Source organism: Lampetra fluviatilis, chromosome 30 (assembly GCF_964198595.1).
Source record: "Lampetra fluviatilis chromosome 30, kcLamFluv1.1, whole genome shotgun sequence".
NCBI classification, from domain to species: domain Eukaryota; kingdom Metazoa; phylum Chordata; class Hyperoartia; order Petromyzontiformes; family Petromyzontidae; genus Lampetra; species Lampetra fluviatilis.
Genome location: NC_136304.1, coordinates 10909352 through 10929512, shown reverse-complemented (window position 1 = coordinate 10929512; position 20161 = coordinate 10909352). Strand labels below are relative to the sequence as shown.

The 20161-nt window shown below is 51.4% G+C and overlaps 1 protein-coding gene across 1 annotated transcript in view; it reads right to left on the bottom strand.

The window, feature by feature from the left end:
* Window positions 1-14310, bottom strand: part of LOC144943270 (sprouty-related, EVH1 domain-containing protein 2-like) — a 51341-nt gene extending 37031 nt beyond the window's left edge. The window contains exon 1 of the mRNA XM_078870610.1: window positions 13487-14310. Within this exon, the coding sequence (XP_078726736.1) occupies window positions 13487-13512 (26 nt within the window). The 5' untranslated portion in view covers window positions 13513-14310. The remainder of the gene's footprint in view (window positions 1-13486) is intronic.
* Window positions 14311-20161: the final 5851 nt, after the last annotated feature.

Genomic DNA, 20161 nt, shown 5'->3' with positions numbered 1-20161 from the left:
GCACTACCGCTCCCCAGCGCACGCGACACACAAACGCACACACGTCACACACACGTCACACACACCTCACACACGTCACAAAACCGTTTATTTAGGTTTCAATGCAGGAGGGGGGGGGGGACCCCGGTGGCCATCCTCATTGGGTCCACTGCATTGCGTGCCGCGTGTGTGTGTGTGCGCGTGCCGCGTGTGTGACGGCTGTTTTGGCGGCACTTTGCTCAGCAGGCCCGGCCCGGACACGAAGAGTTCACCGTCGGCCACAATACGTCCGCTCGTTTTGCCGCGTAACCGGTTGGGGGAGGACGATTTCTATCGCCGCTCGGCCGGCTAATTCTCAAATCGTAAAGCGCGCTTGCTCCTGCCTCGAGGCCCCGGGGTCAGAGCTGCCCCCAAAGCCCTCCCGTACGCGACGAGGGCAATGTAAACCCCGGCGGTGGATTGTGCACCGCTGTACGTGCGTGGGGGATGGGGTGGGGGGAGTTGTCACCTCTGAGATACAAAGCACCGGGACGTGACGTGGGAAGGATATCTCACAATACCGCGTGCGAGTGGGGGAGGACTTTAGGCAAGTACATTCACTCTCCCTTGCATGGCGCATTGTTGAACGACTGACAAAAAAGAGGAATATTAATGTCACGGGACGACCGACAGCTATCCCAGGAAAATCTGCGACCTCACTCCAACAATCGGACGATCCCTAGGAAAACCAGGACAGGTGGCGACCGTACACTTGCACATACGTGAACAAACAGTAATGAGCCGCAAAGTTTCCACCGCTCGGACTTTTATTTTCATTGTTTAGCGATCACTCGCGACACGTCAGCAACGAGGCGGCGCGTCCCTGGGAGACGGAGCGCCTGCGGGAAACGGAGCGCCTGCGAGAGACGGAGCTTCCAAAGAAACGCATCATGACGAGGTTGTCACCCGCCGCGCGCTCTCCGCCGCACGGCCGCGACGTCACCGCGCTCGCTCGCTCGAGAGGGACTCGTCTCCTCGCGATGCCGGCGATCTCACGATGAGCGACCTTCGTCCTGGTGGCAGTGGCGGAAATTCTGTCAAGGGAGCAGATTCTGTGCCGTGACTCACCGCAGAAGTGGCTCGGGCGGCGTTTACCGTACTCTTCGGAGCGGAAGACGCTTCCCAACGCCAAAGCTCACAAACCCCCCCCCCCCCAAAACTCGGGAGCCCAGTGCCAATATTATACTAATCTGGTCACGCACGCACACACGCATACACCTACTGGATTAAAAAGCAAATTATTTTGGCGACGTTGCTGCTGCGTTGGCAGCGGTGCACGAGCACAAATAACAAACAAAATCTAACCACAACACATTCGTCAATAACACTGCCTTATAAGTGTAGAAAAGGCAGAAAAAATGTTGGGCAATGTCCCTTTTCACAGCGCTACCGGATCACCAGATGCAGCACCCCCCCAATGTTTGCCTCAAAATACATGGGGGTGGGGAGAGGGGAGTGTGCCGTCTGATAATCTGGATGAGAGGGTAGCAGAGGCAAGCGGTGGTGGTAATGCCGTCAAGGGTAGCCGTGACTCACGTTGGAGGCGAAGTCAGGAATTCGCGAGCGTGCCTCGAGTAACGTCACCACTGAACGCGGCACACCAGCGCCGTGACCACGTGAGATTTCGTTTGTTGGTGGTTACAACGTCCGTCAAAAAAACTGGGACACAGCTCGAGATCCCCGGAAGGCTACCCGAGATGAATCCAGAAATTCTAGCGAGGTGAATTCATAGTTTCATTCCAGTCACTCACGGCTAGACAGAATTCACAGAATAAACCGGGTTGCTTTTAAGTATAACATTTTTTTAAATCGCAGCTCCTGGATTTGATATACAGTAAAACCTCGTTATTTCGGAAATTTGATCATTCATAATTTGGGATAATTTGACACGGCTGCACTTTCGGCATGTATACAGTACAGTATAAGTAATTCGCCACGAGCCGAATTGCTGTAGCTAATGGTCCAATTTCGGCATACACGTGGAGCGACGCTGCACTAACGCTCGCCACGCGTGCCGCATGGCGAGCGTTAGTGCAGACCCGTCGCTTTGGACCTTACCTCGTTAATGCACTCTGTGAAAGCCAACCCTCTCAGAAATGTCGTCTACACCCACACCAAGAAGTAATAGAAAGGGACTGAAGTAGAAACCCCTTTAGTCTTCGAGACAAATCTAAAGTTTTTGATAGAACTGATGCAGTGTGTCAATGCGTATGGTGTGTGAAGAGTTTGGGAAAACAAATTTGGATATTTTTTATTGTGGCAGGAGCCAATGGGGAGTGTACCATTGCACATTATTCAGAATATTGGACAATTCGGAAAGGCTAGAGCCCCATGTGTGTCGAATTAACAAGGGTTTACTATAGTTGCGTACATTGAGCATTTGCGCCAATCTTATAACACAAGGCTATCACGAAGGCGCTGCGTCTAACACACAAAGTCTGCAGTAGTCTCACAGTTGGGGCAGATGTTGTCGAGAAGTTTGCAGGTACTGTAATCAAATTTATATGTTGGATATTTGAGCCACGAACGCTGGAACACAATGCCCTACTCTTTTAGAATGACGTCGCGAGAACTTTGAAGTCTACTGAAGCGGACGGGGCGTAGTATTATATATATCTTTTAAAGCAATTTGCTTATCTCTCCTATACTTTGTGCCGTTTGTTGTTGTAACTTTCTGCCCCTGCCCCTACTGGACATTTGAAAAAGAGCTTCAAAGCCCATCGGATTTCTCCAAGGATAAATCAAGTTTCCGATGCCGAGTAACCAAGGTGTGGCCTGCCACATTCCCACGGCGAACCTCCGGCAACGGGCGGCGGACGCTGCATCACAGAGCCGCGTCACTGCTCCAAGAAACGGAATGTCCAAGTTTGTTGGCGGCATGCGTCAAGAAAACTCCGCAACTACGCCGAAAAAAGGGGGCACGTGACGTTAAACTTGGCTGGCAAAAGGGGCCCATGGAAAACACAGCCAAAGTTATTCTGTAGTTTCGCCCAGCGTGGTTATTCCCCAATGCGATATGTGTTTTGGCTGCCTCTGCAACATTCCATGACTGAATATCACTCGAGTTTTTGTTTAGTTTTTTTTGGCCTGTTACAGAGAAGAATATAATTTTAATACAACCGGTGGCAACTTTTTAAGAAGCATCTTTTTTTCACCCCAAAATTTTGCCCCCATAAATTACAAAATCTGTTAGAACTGGAAATAAATATTTTCGTTACAACCCCTTTTTTGTGTTTTGTTTATTGTCCTGCACCCGCACCTCCGATTGGCATGGTTGGCTACGTACGGTGCGGAAGAGGTTCAACATACGTACATGAAAAATATTGAATAACAGCGAGTTTCTTTTCCCCGATCCTAAATACAGTAACACATCAAGTGAACCTTTTGGCCTAATCTCACTTCCTTGTGAAATGGGACTGATAGCATCAGCAACATGACCTGGCAAAAAAAAAACCAGTTCGCGCCAATATCACCGCTTGTGCAGCTATTTCTTTGAAAACGCGGACAAAGCAAAGGGCGATTCGAAACGACTGCAATTTGTTTTGATTCCGCGCATGCCGTGATTTTTGTGACGCTTTAGCGCTCTTTTGGTTCTCAAAAATACAACAAGTACAAAGAGAAACGGTTTCCGATGTAGCAACGAGCGGTGGTATTTGCTCTGCGCCGAGTACATCCGCTTGGGATTCCGTTCCGCTCCAGCTGGCATTGTTACGCTACAACACTGTATTGTACCGTGCTCACGTCTATATATACACACACTGTTCCCGGGCCACCGGAACAAAACCATCGTTTTGTTTTAATGGAATTCCACGAATGCAAAGTTTCTAGAAATTGTCCCCCATTGTGACCGTGGACCAGATATTATTGATCGACTGATGTAACCAGTGTAGCGGCTATCTTATGAGCCTTAAAATATTAATAAAATGATGTCGTAAGGTGTCTCTATGGCGTTGAATGCCAATATTAGGGCACTGAACCAATGGAATTTATGGGTTTTAGTCCCAACCCAAGGAACAGACAATTCTGTCCATTCTTAAGCGAGCGCTGCTCACTGTTCTCACGCCCGCTCACTGATTACCAGACTCAGAAAAAGGATGTTCGAAAAGTGGTCTTGCGAAAGTGGCGGCCGGGTGGTTTCAGGGTTCAGAGGACTGAGTCGGTACTGCTGCTGGCATCCAGAGTTCAAATCTGGGCAGTGATCATCCAGATTTACACTGGCTGCTCAAGTGCAGTCAGTTGATGGTTTCAGCCCTATCAACAATGACCACACAACACACAAATCACGTGAATATTTGTTTAGTTTTGTTTTTAAGACTTAATTTTGGAAAAAAAATAAAAATCCAAGTTTCAGTTATTACTGCCATGCAATGAAATCTCTACTGCAGAGTCTGCAGGAAAGTGGTGCGAGCAGCAGCAGCCTGAGCGCAGGTACGAGGTCACGTGACAGGATCTCAGAATTAGTTCTGCGGTGTCACTTTCTGCACGTCGCTTTCTAATATGGGGGACATTGCGCTGCTCCGTGACGGTTTGAAATTGAACAACTGCACGATGCCAAAAGCACGATTGTAAAAAGAAAAAATTACGAATAAAAATTACTTCACGTTATTCTCCCGTCGAGCTCAGAGATGTGTAAGCGAACGTTTAGGTGGACAAACAATGCACAGACCTCCACTGGTCACAGTTACAGGTGGTCGAGTTCTGATTAACGATGGGATGTCTCTGCAATAGACTTTGTCTGCAATAGACTCATTAGACCAGCAATCCTTGAAATTAAGTAATACTGCCTTGGGCCTGATGCCTCGAGACCACAAACACAATTAAATGCTGTGCCCAACAGTAAACAGCATTCTCCCTGTCACAGACAGGGGGCATTTTGCATACAATTTTTTCTTACTTAAAAAAATGGTCTTGATGGGACTGTTGAGTGTACGTACGGCTGCCCACAATTTACCACACCTCTCGTGATATTTTACTAGGTAAGGCCCACTGAGCTATTTCTAGCTCTTTTTCAGAAGCGACCTGGCCACACGCGATAGCCTAACAAAGTGGCTTATCACGTGGATGCATAGCAGCCAAACACTCTACACACGTGTTTCCTCATGTGGAGAGAAAAACCGAAGGGCCCAAAGAAAAATCCACGAGACCACAGGGAGGACATGGTAACTTCATATATACAGCAGCAGGCGTCAGGGTCGGGATCGAACCCACGACCTCCTGTATACCAGACGAAGTAATTAACAGCTAGCCACCGTGGCACCCCATATGGCAAACGACTTGAAGCCAAAGTGCCACAAACACAAGCATGGGTAGTGGTGGTGGGCAACCTCTGTTGGTAGCCCCCTCCTCCCTCCTCGGCCAGTGGTGAAAATGACACATTGCCACGGCAAGAGGCCATAGAGCTCAAGCCTACTGTTGACTCCGGTGATGGAATGTTGCTTGACCGCAAACTGGCATTTTAAATTCACAACTTGTCCATATTGTGAATTTAAGAGGCTGCAACGTGGGAAAAGTCTTGTACGTTGGGTGGCTAAACTTGGCCGGGTGTTGTCAGCGGTAGAGGTTGATTGACTCGGCCCATCATCCCTCCGGAGTCCCATGATATCACTACGACTTTGAAGGGAAGTCCACAATGGTTGTCCTATAGATAGACTCGCCCCCACCATAGGTATGTGGACATTCCACCACTGGCTCAGGGCTGTAAACAGGAGATGAGCACAACGCCTCAATGCTCTTTTGAGCAGTAAATCACTTTGACTTGTAATGTTGTAACCAATTCTCTTTCACAGTTGGCCACTTAATGACCTTCCGCTTTGCTGGCGAGTGTAAAAATGTCTAATGCGATAGACGTGAAAGACAGTAAAGTACCCCCATTTGCAGAAGCAGTCAATGATGCCAATTTAAACATAAGTTCAACCACAGCCTCTAACAGACTGTAGGGGCGAGTGCTGTTAGCGAGCACCTATGAAGGCCGGCACAGCACACGCGGGGATGGGTGGCCAACACCGCGCCCGGCCGCCTTTGTCTCCCTAGTGAGGATGTTACACACCGCACCAGGTACTTTTTTGAGGCTGAGTCGACCTAGCGGAGGCCCAGAACCGGTTCAAATAATCGTCACTGGTGTTGGCCATGAGTGGGAATCCAACTCGTGTTGCCGGGTTCGAAGCGCAGGCCGCTAACTGCTGCGCTACCGCTCCCCACTGCAACCACACACACGCAAGCGTATGCTAGCAACCTTACAATGACCTTTCATCCCAGGCTGTCCACATTAAGTAATTTGTACCGAGCGAGGACAGGGTGACCCAGAACCACTCACCCAAAGTGTTGCCCATTCAAAGCAAGGGACTCACTCCGATCCTTGTCCTAAGGATCTCCGGCGCAAGCCATGAGAAACATCGGCGACACCACGGCGATTAGCGTCCTGCGACATAAACCTCCCGACAGAAAAGAGCACGCGGCTGGAAGATGGTGGCACTGAGCCAGGCATGATGGCAGAGCCACCGCTCGTTGGCTCATCGAAAAGGCCACGGTGAGCCACGGCGAGCCACCGTTTTATTGCGCTGTCGTTGCTTGAAAGAGTCGCCGCAATTCTTTATTCGCGACGCGGTTTGAACGTAAAAGTCCCTTTTTCCTTTTGAGAACCGCTCGCTTCGTCCGTAACAATCATCTCATTTGTGGAGCGGTCCACCCAAAGACGACCCCACGGAAAGCACAGGTGGACCGCCGCCGAAACTGCTTTTCCGCGCTTCCACAAACTCAAATTGTACCTGGCCATTTCCAGCAGTGCCACTGCAAAACATGTTCCGCGGCATCTGCCAACATAACCATGTCTCAGATTGAGGTAGGGGTGTTAGTAGTGGTGGTGGTTAAAGGTCCTTTTCATTGCCAGCACAAACAGAATGGGCTCTCTACCCAGTAAACATTTCTCTCTCTAACCGTTCTGCAGCATTGCCTCTCCACAGTCAGTCACAACAGTGTTTCGCTGCCAGCAGGCTGTACTTGCCCTCTTATCCACCTCGGCTATTTATTAATTTCGAGGTGCATTTAACCTGCAAAAAATGTGTCTGCACGTACAGTGTTTTAAACTGCCAGAAGGTAACGCAGGCCCGTGCGTGTGTCAAGTGTCGCACACTCTGAACAGACATCCACAATTCGTTGTCTGTTCAACACGGTAGTTGGGCCCAAGTTTTGTCCACTGTACGTGCAATGTGCTTTGCGTTATGGCCGATTGCGAAAATGCATTGGGCATTTTACGAGTTATGATTTGTGAAAACGAGCTAATTTCTCGTGCTGTTTAATTCTGAAAGTGCCTCCACGTGCGTACGCGATGCACATGTCAAGCATCACAGTAGGGGTTGTCACTGTACCCAGCGAGGTTCTGCGGTTGCTTAACAATAATACTACAAACTGAAATCGCAACGCGAGACATCGATGGGTGTGCAATGAACAGCGATGCGGTCTCCTGCCGCTATCGATGGCCGTACTGCCGAGCGGTTATGCCAATCTCGCCACCCAACTGGGCCGGTCTCCACGAAGCTAAAAAAGTTTGGACGCGTGTCCCGGCACCTGGTTGACATTTTCAAGGAATTATCAAAAGTGCTGCTGCTGCTGGTTGCTTCGAAGCGGACGTCAGAGACGGTGAATTAATTCACAAGGGCATGCGAGTGTGGCAGTGCCCCCCACCGCCAACCCCGCCCTCCCCCCCCCAAAATGAACATACAGCACTTACTATACTTACATTGAACACAAAGTTCCTCAACCGTGTCCACCATGCCTCCATTTGTACATGAGGCAATGATGTTGTTTCCTTTCTCCACCAGACCCCGGGGCCCGCCACGCTGGCGAGTGCGGCAGGCCGCCCTGACAAATCCCTCGCCACCGATACGCTTTGGGGGGGGGGGCTTCCATCCAGCAGTGGATTGAAACGGGCAGTGCGTGATTACAGTGTTTATCCGACTCAGCGTGGATTCTCAGCTGTGTAATGGGGGGGGGGGGGTGTAGATTCAAATGCAGGGAATAGAAACGCCTCGTGTTTGTGTGTCAGCCAGGAGAGGCTGCCACGTACTCCTCCCCCCACCGAGGAGGAGGGGCGGTGGTTGTCGTGGTTGTGGTGGTCGTGGTGGTTGTGGTGGTTGTGTGTGTGGGGAGCGGTAGTGTAGTGGTGTGTGTGGGGGGAGTGGTAGTGTAGTGGTTAGTAGCGGTGTGTGTGTGGGGAGCGGTAGTGTAGTGGTTAGTAGTGGTGTGTGTGTGTAGCGGTAGTGTAGTGGTTAGTAGTGGTGTGTGTGTGGGGAGTGGGAGTGTAGTGGTTAGTAGTGGTGTGTGTGTGTGTGGGGAGTGGTAGTGTAGTGGTTAGTAGTGGTGTGTGTGTGGGGAGTGGTAGTGTAGTGGTTAGTAGTGGTGTGTGTGTGTGGGGAGTGGTAGTGTAGTGGTTAGTAGCGGTGTGTGTGTGGGGAGTGGGAGTGTAGTGGTTAGTAGTAATGTGTGTGTGTGGGGGGAGTGGTAGTGTAGTGGTTAGTAGTGGTGTGTGTGTGGGGAGCAGTAGTGTAGTGGTTAGTAGTGGTGTGTGTGTGTGGGGAGTGGTAGTGTAGTGGTTAGTAGCGGTGTGTGTGTGGGGAGCGGTAGAGTAGTGGTTAGTAGTAGTGTGTGTGTGGGGAGTGGTAATGTAGTGGTTAGTAGTGGTGTGTGTGTGGGGAGTGGGAGTGTAGTGGTTAGTAGTGGTGTGTGTGTGGGGAGTGGGAGTGTAGTGGTTAGTAGTAGTGGTGTGTGTGTGGGGAGCGGTAGTGTAGTGGTTAGTAGTGGTGTGAGTGTGTGGGGAGTGGGAGTGTAGTGGTTAGTAGTAGTGGTGTGTGTGTGGGGAGTGGTAGTGTAGTGGTTAGTAGTGGTGTGTGTGTGTGGGGAGTGGGAGTGTAGTGGTTAGTAGTAGTGGTGTGTGTGTGGGGAGCAGTAGTGTAGTGGTTAGTAGTGGTGTGTGTGTGGGGAGCGGTAGTGTAGTGGTTAGTAGTGGTGTGTGTGTGGGGAGCGGTAGTGTAGTGGTTAGTAGTGGTGTGTGTGTGGGGAGCGGTAGTGTAGTGGTTAGTAGTGGTGTGTGTGTGGGGAGAAGTAGTGTAGTGGTTAGTAGTGGTGTGTGTGTGGGGAGTGGGAGTGTAGTGGTTAGTAGTAGTGGTGTGTGTGTGGGGAGCGGTAGAGTAGTGGTTAGTAGTGGTGTGTGTGTGGGGAGCAGTAGTGTAGTGGTTAGTAGTGGTGTGTGTGTGGGGAGCGGTAGTGTAGTGGTTAGTAGTGGTGTGTGTGTGGGGAGCAGTAGTGTAGTGGTTAGTAGTGGTGTGTGTGTGGGGAGCGGTAGTGTAGTGGTTAGTAGTGGTGTGTGTGTGGGGAGCGGTAGTGTAGTGGTTAGTAGTGGTGTGTGTGTGGGGAGCAGTAGTGTAGTGGTTAGTAGTGGTGTGTGTGTGGGGAGCGGTAGTGTAGTGGTTAGTAGTGGTGTGTGTGTGGGGAGTGGTAGTGTAGTGGTTAGTAGTGGTGTGTGTGTGGGGAGTGGGAGTGTAGTGGTTAGTAGTAGTGGTGTGTGTGTGTGGGGAGTGCTAGTGTAGTGGTTAGTAGTGGTGTGTGTGTGGGGAGCGGTAGTGTAGTGGTTAGTAGTGGTGTGTGTGGGGAGTGGGAGTGTAGTGGTTAGTAGTGGTGTGTGTGTTTGGGGAGTGGTAGTGTAGTGGTTAGTAGTGGTGTGTGTGGGGTGCGGTAGTGTAGTGGTTAGTAGTGGTGTGTGTGTGGGGAGTGGTAGTGTAGTGGTTAGTAGTGGTGTGTGTGTGGGGAGTGGGAGTGTAGTGGTTAGTAGTGGTGTGTGTGTGTGTGGGGAGCGGTAGTGTAGTGGTGAGTAGTGGTGTGTGTGGGGAGCGGTAGTGTAGTGGTGAGTAGTGGTGTGTTGTGTGTGTGGGGAGCGGTAGTGTAGTGGTTATCGCGTCGTCGTCCCTACATCAATTGCATCTCACGGCTACCACCGCCTTCAGTGATTATCTAATCTAGGTCGACTTAAATTTGTAACCTGCTGCGGTGTGTTAACATCGCCACTAGGGAGACAAAGGCGGCCGGGCGTGGGGCTGGCCACCCCCACACCCTCGTGTTTTCTCACTCGCAGCCCTTTGCCCCAACAGTCTGTTTCAAAGGCTATACGGGTGATCTTTGTCTTGTGGTTTTGGTGGTGGAACGAGCGGGGTTGGGGTGTACGTGCGGTGGGGGAAGGGGTATTGTGGCTGTCGTGGTTGGTGGTGGATGGTGGTGGGTGGTTGGTGGGGGGTGGGTGGTGGTGGGTGGGTGGTGGGGGGTGGGTGGTTGGTGGGGGGTGGGTGGTGGTGGGTGGTGGTAGTGGGTGGGTGGGTAGGTGGGTGGGTGGTGGTGGTGGTGGGTGGGTGTGTGGTGGTGGTGTGTGTGGTGGTGGTGTGTGTGGGTGGTGGTGGGTGGGTGGTGGTGGTGGGTGGGTGTGTGGTGGTGGTGTGTGTGGGTGGGTGGTGGTGGTCGCTGTTGAGACAGCGGCACGGATGTATAACGGGCCTGGGCATTTATGAATGAAAAGCGGTCAAAAATAATGCTGGCACCACAGTGACCACACTCGCAAAGACCGAGAGACTCCCCCGTGGTCTTATTTCATGGGCTGGGCGCTGTTATCGCGAACACCGAAGAAGGCCGCACACGAGGGTTGTGGAAAAGGGTGGGGGGGGGGGCAACACTACGCCCGGCCGCCTTTGTCTCCCCGGTGTCGAATGTTTTACACGCCGCTCCAGGTGGTACTCGTTTGAGGCCGAGTCGACCTAGGGGAGGCTCGGGACTGGGTTTCGTATATTGGGCAGTTTTTGTTGGCCGCAACGCTGCCGAGGGCGCGTCATAGCGCAGTGCGCTAACCGCTGCGCCACCGCTCCCACGCACCCCCTCACACGGGGAGACACACGCACTCACACACGGGGAGACACGCACACTCACACGGGGAGACACACACACACTCACACGGGGAAACACACGCACTCACACACGGGGAGACACGCACACACTCACACGGGGAGACACGCACACACTCACACGGGGAGACACACACACACTCACACGGGGAGACACACACACTCAGACACGGGGAGACACGCACACTCACACAAGGAGACACACACACACTCACACGGGGTATAACACACACACACTCACACGGGGAGACACACACACTCACAATGGGAGACACACACACACTCACACGGGGAGACACGCACACACTCACACGGCGAGACACACACTCACACAGGGAGACACTCACACGGGGAGACACACACACTCACACGGGGAGATACACACACACTCACACACTCCCACGGGGAGACACTCACACACTCCCACGGGGAGACACACACACACTCACACACTCCCACGGGGAGACACACACTCACACAGGGAGACACACACACGGAGAGACACACTCACACAGGGAGACACACACACTCACACGGGGAGACACGCACACACTCATACAGGGAGACACTCACACGGGGTGACACACACACACTCACACGGGGAGACACGCACTCACACGTGGAGACACACTCACACGGGGAGACTCACACGGGGAGACACACACTCACACGGGGAGACACGCACACACACGTGGAGACACACTCACACGGGGAGACTCACTCACTCACACACTCACACAGGGAGACACACAGACTCACACGGGGAGACACGCACACACAGGGGCACACACTCACACGAGGAGACACACACATACTCACACGGAGAGACACACACACACTCACACGGGGAGACTCACTCACTCACACAGGGAGACACACAGACTCACACGGGGAGACACGCACACACAGGGGCACACACACACACGAGGAGACACACACATACTCACACGGAGAGACACACACACACTCACACGGGGAGACACTCACACGGGGAGACACGCGGCCTCCATACTAATGGGGCCGCCCTGGTACAGTGCGCGCGTGTTTCACGGCGTTCTTTTGTCGAGAACATGGAGGGCATTTCCAGGGGAGGGCCGGGGGGGGGATGGAGTCGGAGGGAGGATGGAGTCAGAGGGAGGAGGATGAGGAGGAGTAGGAGGGGGGTGAACGTTAAATGGCCGTCACGGCCACGGCCCGTTGCGTTGCGGTCCTTGGGCGCTCTCCGCCGCAGCGGTGGCGAGAGACGCCGACTCCGGCACGGCGGCGGCGGCGCGTTTCATGAATGGACTCCTCCTATGCTAATGAGAGCGATTGATAAAAACATGGCGGGTTCTCTGGGCGGAATGGCGGCACCTGGCGGCCCCCCTCCCTCCCCCCTCTTCCCTCGCCGTTCTCCCGCCCCTGGGCATGGAACCAGAGAGCCCGCTCAGACGATCCCACAAGACGTGTCCCCATCCCTCCCACATCCAGTCCCTCCTCCTGCTCCTCCTGCTGCTGCTGCTGCTCCATCTCCAGAGCCACCTCTCGCCCTGCATCAGGGGTCCCGCTCCAGCAATGGCCGGTTTTCGTTTTTTTTCCGTTTTGAGACATCTGCCGTCCTGGGAACTCACTCAGCCTCGCGAGGACTCTCTTATCCGTCTCCCCCCCCCAGGTGATTGTAAAACCCGCAGGTCTCCTGGCCCACGGGCTGGTGACACCATCCTGGCTTTCTTCAAAAGCGAACCAACAACCTCTGCCACACGCGTGCGTCCCATTATTGAGAGCGGCCGCTCAACCCGTCCCAGGAGTAACAATTTACATCTCTAGCTGAAATCTCAATCCTGGGAAATCCCGACCTCTCCCTGGGTCATCTCCACGTGTGCCCTCTTAGCAATGCAACCCGCCCTCCTTCCTCGGTCCTCACACTGGGAAACACTGGGAAAGCCTTTTGCCCTTCTTTGCAAGCACCCCCGAAACACGACGTGCCCAGCACACGCACGGCCGTGTCTGAGGGCTCCACGGTGGCCCAGACGAGAGAGAGAGAGCGGCATTGAGAGGGGGGGTCTGTTCGTGGGAAGGGAAGTTGTTGACGAAGGGAGTAGGGGGAGGTGGATGGTGCAGGGGAGCTCGGAGAGTGTAGGTGTTGGTGGATGGAGATGCCGGAGGGAACGGGACATGGGCCGCGTGGTGATGCGTTGGCAACGCTGTGCGCGTTGGTAGGAGGCGAACGAGCTGCGTAGATGGCGAAGGATGTGGTGAGGGATGTGGTGAGGAATGAAGGGCGGAGGAGGGAGGTAAACAGTTGGATGTTGTGCAGGATTGAAGAGACAGATGGGAGGAAATGACGGGCGGTTCTGGACTAACGAGACAAACATTGCAGTGGTGAAGGATTTTTGACGAATGATGATGGGAAGGCAAGACGGAGAATACGAGAGGTTTCTGGATGGACGAGGTAGTGGATGGACGGGTATTGATAGAGCAGGTGGTGGTGGTGGTGGTGGTCAGAGGTGGTGTGGGGAGGTGGAGAAGGGGGCCTCGTCCCTGCCACTTACTCGTCTGGGCGCGTCTCTTCGCTCATCTTTCATGTCCTCGGAGCTGGCAGCAGCGTCACACGCATCATGTCGGCCCCTCTCGCGGCTCCCCGCGCACTCCACCCTCCAAAACCCCAGCAGACGACGAAGAGGAAGAGGACGAAGAAGATGATGATGATGTAGATTGTGGTAACGGTGGGTTAGAGGCGAAAGCGAGAGGAGAGAGTAGCAAGCCCGGCTCGTGTGCCCGCCACTCACATCCTCCTGCTGCCCTGTGTGTGTGTGTGCCCCGTGTGCGCACGTGTGTGTACGTGCGCGCGTGTGGCTAATGACAGCTACATATCTGTACGTCGATGTGTGTTTTTGTTATGTATGTAATAGGCGCGTGTGTGTGTGTGGTGGCGAGGAGGTTTGTATATAGGAGACGTGTACGTGCGTATCGAACGACGAGCCCGAAATTTGCGCGGCGAGGATGGGTACGCGTGCGTGTGCGCGTGCGTAATATGTATCGTGTGTGTGTGTCCCGTACGTGTAGATGCCTATCTATAGCCGTGAATGTGTACCACCAGTGCGTCCACGAGTGTTGGTATGCGATACGGCATCGCCTCTACAGTATATATCGATGCGTGTATCAATGTGTAAGATCCTATGGCTAGCGGTCGTAGTGTCGACTAGAATACGGTATCTCTACAGCGTCTATAATACACACGCGTGTGTGTGTGTACATACGAGTAGGTTGTATGTAACACAGAGAGCCGTGTGTGTGTGTCGCGCTTGAGTATCCACTGCCCAGCACGCTCGCAATCCACGACCCCTCTGCCTGCCCGACTCGTGCACAATCCGGCGGCTGCTGCTGCACCGCGAGGGAGGGGAGGGGGGCAGGGAAGGGAGGAGGGGGGGGGCAGAGGGGGGGGGTTGGGGCTTCCGAGCGGAAGCCAGAGCGGAAACGGACCGCCTCACCGCGTTGTAGCCATGCGCGCCGAGCCACCCCCGTATGTAGTTCTACACCCACCCCCCTCCCTCTCTTCCATCCCCTCCATCCCCTCCCTCTGCATTCTCCACTGTGTTGGTAACTGCGGCCCCATTGCCCCTGCTGTACTGTTGTCACAGCGCGTGTTGTGCCGTGTGTAGGCTGTGCTGCCTCTGTTTTGCAATGCGCTGCCCCCCCCTCTAATACAGACGGCCCCTTGCTAAACTAAAAGGCCCCACTGAGCTACGTAGTAGCTGCTTTTCAGAAGCGAGCTGGCTATCACGAATGATAGCTCAACGAAGTGGATTATCCAAAATACTGTAAAACGCACGTTTCTAGATGTGGAGGGGAAAACCGGAGGGGATCTGCAGAAAGATCCACGCGACCACGGGGAGAGAGACGCGCACACTCCAAATATACAGCAGCAGGCGTCAGGGCCGGGATCGAACCCACGACCTCCTGTGTACCAGGCGAGGTAGTCAACATCTCGCCACCTTGATCATGATGAGAGAGAGAGAGAGACACGCACACTCCAAATATGCAGCAGGCGTCAGGGCCGGGATCGAACCCACGACCTCCTGTATACCAGGCGAGGTAGTCAACATCTCGCCGCCGCAGCGCCCATGCGGCCACTGCAGTCCCTCTGCATCGCGACGACGTCGATGTCGTCCCGTCTCCAACAGAGCCACACTCGCATTCCAACCTCTCTTCGTCGTGTGGGGCACGGCTCGCTTCCCAGGCCACCTTGACCATCGCGTGAACGTGTATCGTCATGTGTATACCGTCTTGTTTCAGACGAAGTGAATGTCGCTTGAGTCGAGTACAAATTCTCCCACATCGCATAGCAGCCGGAGCTGTGACGCTCGTTCGTTCAACTTCTTTCCCACCGTACGTAGCCAACCGTGCTAATCGGCGGTGCGGGGAAGGGAAAACATTGAACGAAAAGCAGCCGCATTTTTAAAGATAATGCGATCATCAACCCCGGTCTCAGGGCTCTCGTCTACTGCACCATTATCTCGTTGATCACTAACCAAATCCAGATCGCTCTCAAGTCCTAAAACACACTACTCAGGTAAATGTGTTGCTGACTGCTACGAAGTTTGCCGATGGGAACCATCGATTTAGAGTCGTTAGCCGGTGGACCTTTCTCGAACAATGTTTTCCAGAAGACTTTGCTAGAATCCTCTGCCCAGGATTAGACTTTCTGGGTCTCATCAGCAGGTCGATCTTATTAAATATCGGTGGGCTTCCGACACCATTGCTATCGCTGCCCATCCTCATCCATCGGTGTCAGCTCCGGGTTCGGGGGTCGAGGGTCACCCGGCACACGCCCTCGCCATGTTCCCCATGTTGAGCTGGGCTCATCGTTCATGCGATCGTCATCATCTCAACACATTCGAATGGCATGAAACAGTGGACCTTACTGTCGCCCCTTGTACGTCATTATCTGGATTATGAATAGAGGTAAAGGTGCAGCCCTGCAATAGCTCTCACGCCACCTCGAAGTGGAGACCCACCATCCCGATAGGGTCGCAAAAATAAGTACCCCTCTGTAGAGAAGTCAACAGTGGTTACATTATAGATAAACTTGCCCCCACCACACGAATGTGGAATTTCAATCACTGGCTTGTAGCTGCACACGGATTTGACGCCGCTTCAATGTTCATCTGACCAGGAATTAACTTTGAAAGCCCCTCTAGACGTGATTTGGGCGATTCTTCCCCACTGGGCAGACGCCTTAAAAGAGGTTCTTCGTCTCGAGAACTTTAAATTCGAACTGCACCCAGATACTGTCACGGGCCCTGCCTGTCAGTTCACATCGTGCGATCTGCGTTATCATCGCCTGTGCCTGTGAATGCCTTTCACGGGCTACGCCAAACAAAGGTAAAGCTTCTCAAGAAGCACGCCCTCGTTATAGCTCGCCAACGCCGAGGCTGCAACCCGCAGGGACTTATTCCCAGCTCCCCCTAATTCTCACGTGCGTGCGTCCTATTTAAAGACGTCTCTATCGACGCCCGTCTCGTTATAGTTATTGTTGTTATTGTTGACATCGCCCCCAGCCATATGTTGAGAGGAACCCGGTGGGAGGTGGAAGGAGGGAGGGAGAGAGGCTGGATGGGGGAGGCGGAGGGGATGGCAACTGGCGGTGGGGGTTGGGCGAGGTTTGGGGTAGGAGGTGGGAGGAAGAAAGTACAATAAAGTAACATTCAAAAATAAAGTAACAATTAGGAACAGAGAAGGAAATCTTTGGCAGGCGGTCTGCGGTGGCTGAGGTGACCAAAAACGCGACGGAGAAGCTGTCAAGGCTCGGCGGAGGGGAGACAAAAAAATAAACCCGTAAAAACAAAGTTTTTCACTATAAATCCTTTATATGCGTGGCGGCTAGAGTCCTCCCGTCCTCTGGCTTGAGATGGCTGCCACCTATGGGTCAGATGATTGTCTGGCAGCATTAAGCAATTGGTAATTAAATATTTTTAAAAAATTCCCTAAACAGTGTAAAATTTTGGAAATTATTTTTCATGAAAATTAATTGTCAAGCACAACGAGTCTGTGTGCAAAATGTCAGCTCGATTGGATCACGGGAAGTGGGTTAAAAAACGACCGAAAGATTTTCACGGTCCTAAGCAAGCAAGCAAGCACGCAAGCACGCAAGCACGCAAGCAAGCAAGCAAGTGAACTTAATATAAGTATATAACCCGTAAAAACAAAGTTTTTCACTATAAATCCTTTATATGCGTGGCAGCGAACTTAATATAAAGGATTTAAAAATATATTCGCCTGTGGAGGACGCGAGGATCGATCCCGCGACCTTTGGCATGGGAAGCGAGGGCGCTACCAACTGCGCTACTCCGCCACGGCCTGTGGAGGGGTTACGCTCTGGGCTCTTATACTGTGAATGAGTTCTATTTGAATATATGTAAAATTATTTTTTTTTGCCTAAAAAGTGTAAAATTTTGGGAATTTTTTTTCACGAACAGTAATTGTCTCGCACAACGAGTATGTGTGGAAAATGTCAGCTCGATTGGATCACGGGAAGTGGGTTAAAAAACGACCGAAAGATTTGCACGGTCGTAAGCAAGCAAGCACGCAAGCAAGCACGCAAGCAAGCAAGCGAACTTAATATAAAGGATTTAATAAAGGATTTAACAAGTAAACCCGTAAAAACAAAGTTTTTCACTATAAATCCTTTATATGCGTGGCGGCTAGAGTCTTCTCGTCCTCTGGATTGAGATGGCTGCCACCTATGGGTCAGATGATTGTCTGCCAGTATTAAGCAATTGGTAATTAAATATTTAATTTGTTTTCCCTAAACAGTGTAACATTTTGAAAAATAATTTTCACGAAAATTAATTGTCACACACAACTAGTCTGTGTGGAAAATGTCAGCTCGATTGGATCACGGGAAGTGGGTTAAAAAACGAGCAAAAGATTTGCACGGTCCTAAGCAAGCAAGTGAACTTAATATAAAGGATTTAAAAATATATTCGCCTGTGGAGGACGCGGGGATCGATCCCGCGACCTTTGGCATGGGAAGCGAGGGTGCTACCAACTGCGCTACTCCGCCACGGCCTGTGGAGGGGTTACGCTCTGGGCTCCTACACTGTGACGTTCAGCCAAAGCCATGAATGAGTTGTATTTGAATAAATGTAAACTAAAAAATTTTTGCCTAAAAAGTGTAAAATTTTAGAAAAAATTTTTCACGAACATTAATTGTCTCGCACAACGAGTCTGTGTGGAAAATGTCAGCTCGATTGGATGACGGGAAGTGGGTTAAAAAACGAGCGAAAGATTTGCACGGTTCTAAGCAAGCAAGCACGCAAGCAAGCAAGCAAGCACGCAAGCAAGCAAGCAAGCGAACTTAATATAAAGGATTTAAAAAGAGACCGCCACGTGTTTAAAGAAGCCACGAGGGCTGAACAATTCATCGATTTCAAATCGAAATCGCAATTTGAAACAGTGCGATTAGCAAATCGCAAAGGCTGCGATTTTTAGCTATTTGAAGAGTCCTATTACTTTCTTATTGGAATTGTTTTATTATTAAAACTTTATTTATTTAAATTCTATGTTTGATTGTTCTCATTCAATGTAAACATTTAAATAAATACATGTTGGAAGCAATTCATATCTTTGAAGTTATCATCCTTGCATTAGAATATATATAGAGTTCATATTTTGATGGTATCATATGATCATGCTCCATCACGTTTTAAATCTATTACGCAGTGAATGTTGAACTGAAGCTTGACTTAAAAAAATTCAATCGCAAATCAAATCGCAATTAAACACTTTCCCCAACTTGTTCAGCCCTAGAAGCCACCACGCGTCGCCGTTGATTCACATTCAACCACACAAGCTGCACCGGACAAACTGTTGGGGCACGTGCTCTTAGCGATCACCTATGAAGGCCTGGACGGCACACCAGGAGGTAGGTGGCCAGCAACCACGCCCGGCCTACTTTGTCTCCCCAGTGGCGATGCTTTGTACATACCGCACCAGGTACTCATTTGAGGCTGAATCTACCTAGGGGAGGCCAAGTACCGGTTCAAATAATCGCTATTGGTGTTGGCCGTGAGCGGGAATCGAACTCGGATGGCCCGGTTCGTAGCGCACTAACCGCTACACTACCGTTCCCCACAGACACATACACAAGCATGTGTGTGTTTCTCATGCCCGACATGGTTACATAAAGGACATTGGCACACGTGTTTGTGTGCGAGATGCTTGTGTGTATCACGTGTGTGTGTGTGCTGTCCCTTATTTAACAATGTAGGACCACTTATACAAAGCAGAGCTGAATATATCCACTATATAATTCTCAGCACGATTGCAGACTGTAGTCGCGTCAGAACGTCAGGATAGCTGGTCGTGCACACACGTGGAGACCCAAGGACACTCGTTCCACAGGGCAAATGTGTTTTTTCTGTAACAGTTGCTGAGAAATCGGAACTAAAGGGGCGTTTATCCATCCAGGCACACGCTGAAAAATATGTCATTACATTTGAGACGTTTGACCGATTGGTATCAGAAGCAGAATATGTATTTATTCTGCTGGAATCCGATGAGCTGTAAAGCTCTTTTTTCACAGATGTCCAGTAGGGGCGGGTCAGAACGTTACAACAACAAACAGTACAGACACACGTTAGGAGTGCCAAGTACAAGAAAGGTAAACAAATAACTTAAAACTAAATATACAAATAAAACTAAACTTTTTAATCATACCAGGCAAAGCCCCGCTGAGGTATTAACTTATTTTTCAGAAGCGACCTGGCCACAAATGATAGCTCAACGAAGCGGCTTATCGCGTGGAAATGTATCGCAGAAAAATACTCTAAACGCATGTTTATAAATGCCGAGGGAAAAACCGGAGGACACAGAGTAAAATCCACGCGATCACGGAGGAAGGGAACATGCAAACTCCAAATATGCAGTCATTGTCAGGGTCGGGATCGAACCCGCGACCTCCTGCATACCAGGCGAGGGATTTAACATCTCGCCTACCACGACTCAACAACTTAATCCCCGGAAACACCTGTGAAATCCACTCCGCATCTCCAGGTATGTAAACTCAACACCATTCCGTAAAATGTTGCTATTCCTCTTTCACACATCATCATCACAACCACCACTGTATTGAGTAAAGACTGAATTCCGCTGCTCTGTACTGTCAGGCCAGTGGTTTGAGCATGCTCAAATGCGTGACAGTGATTATTTCCTCATTACAGCCC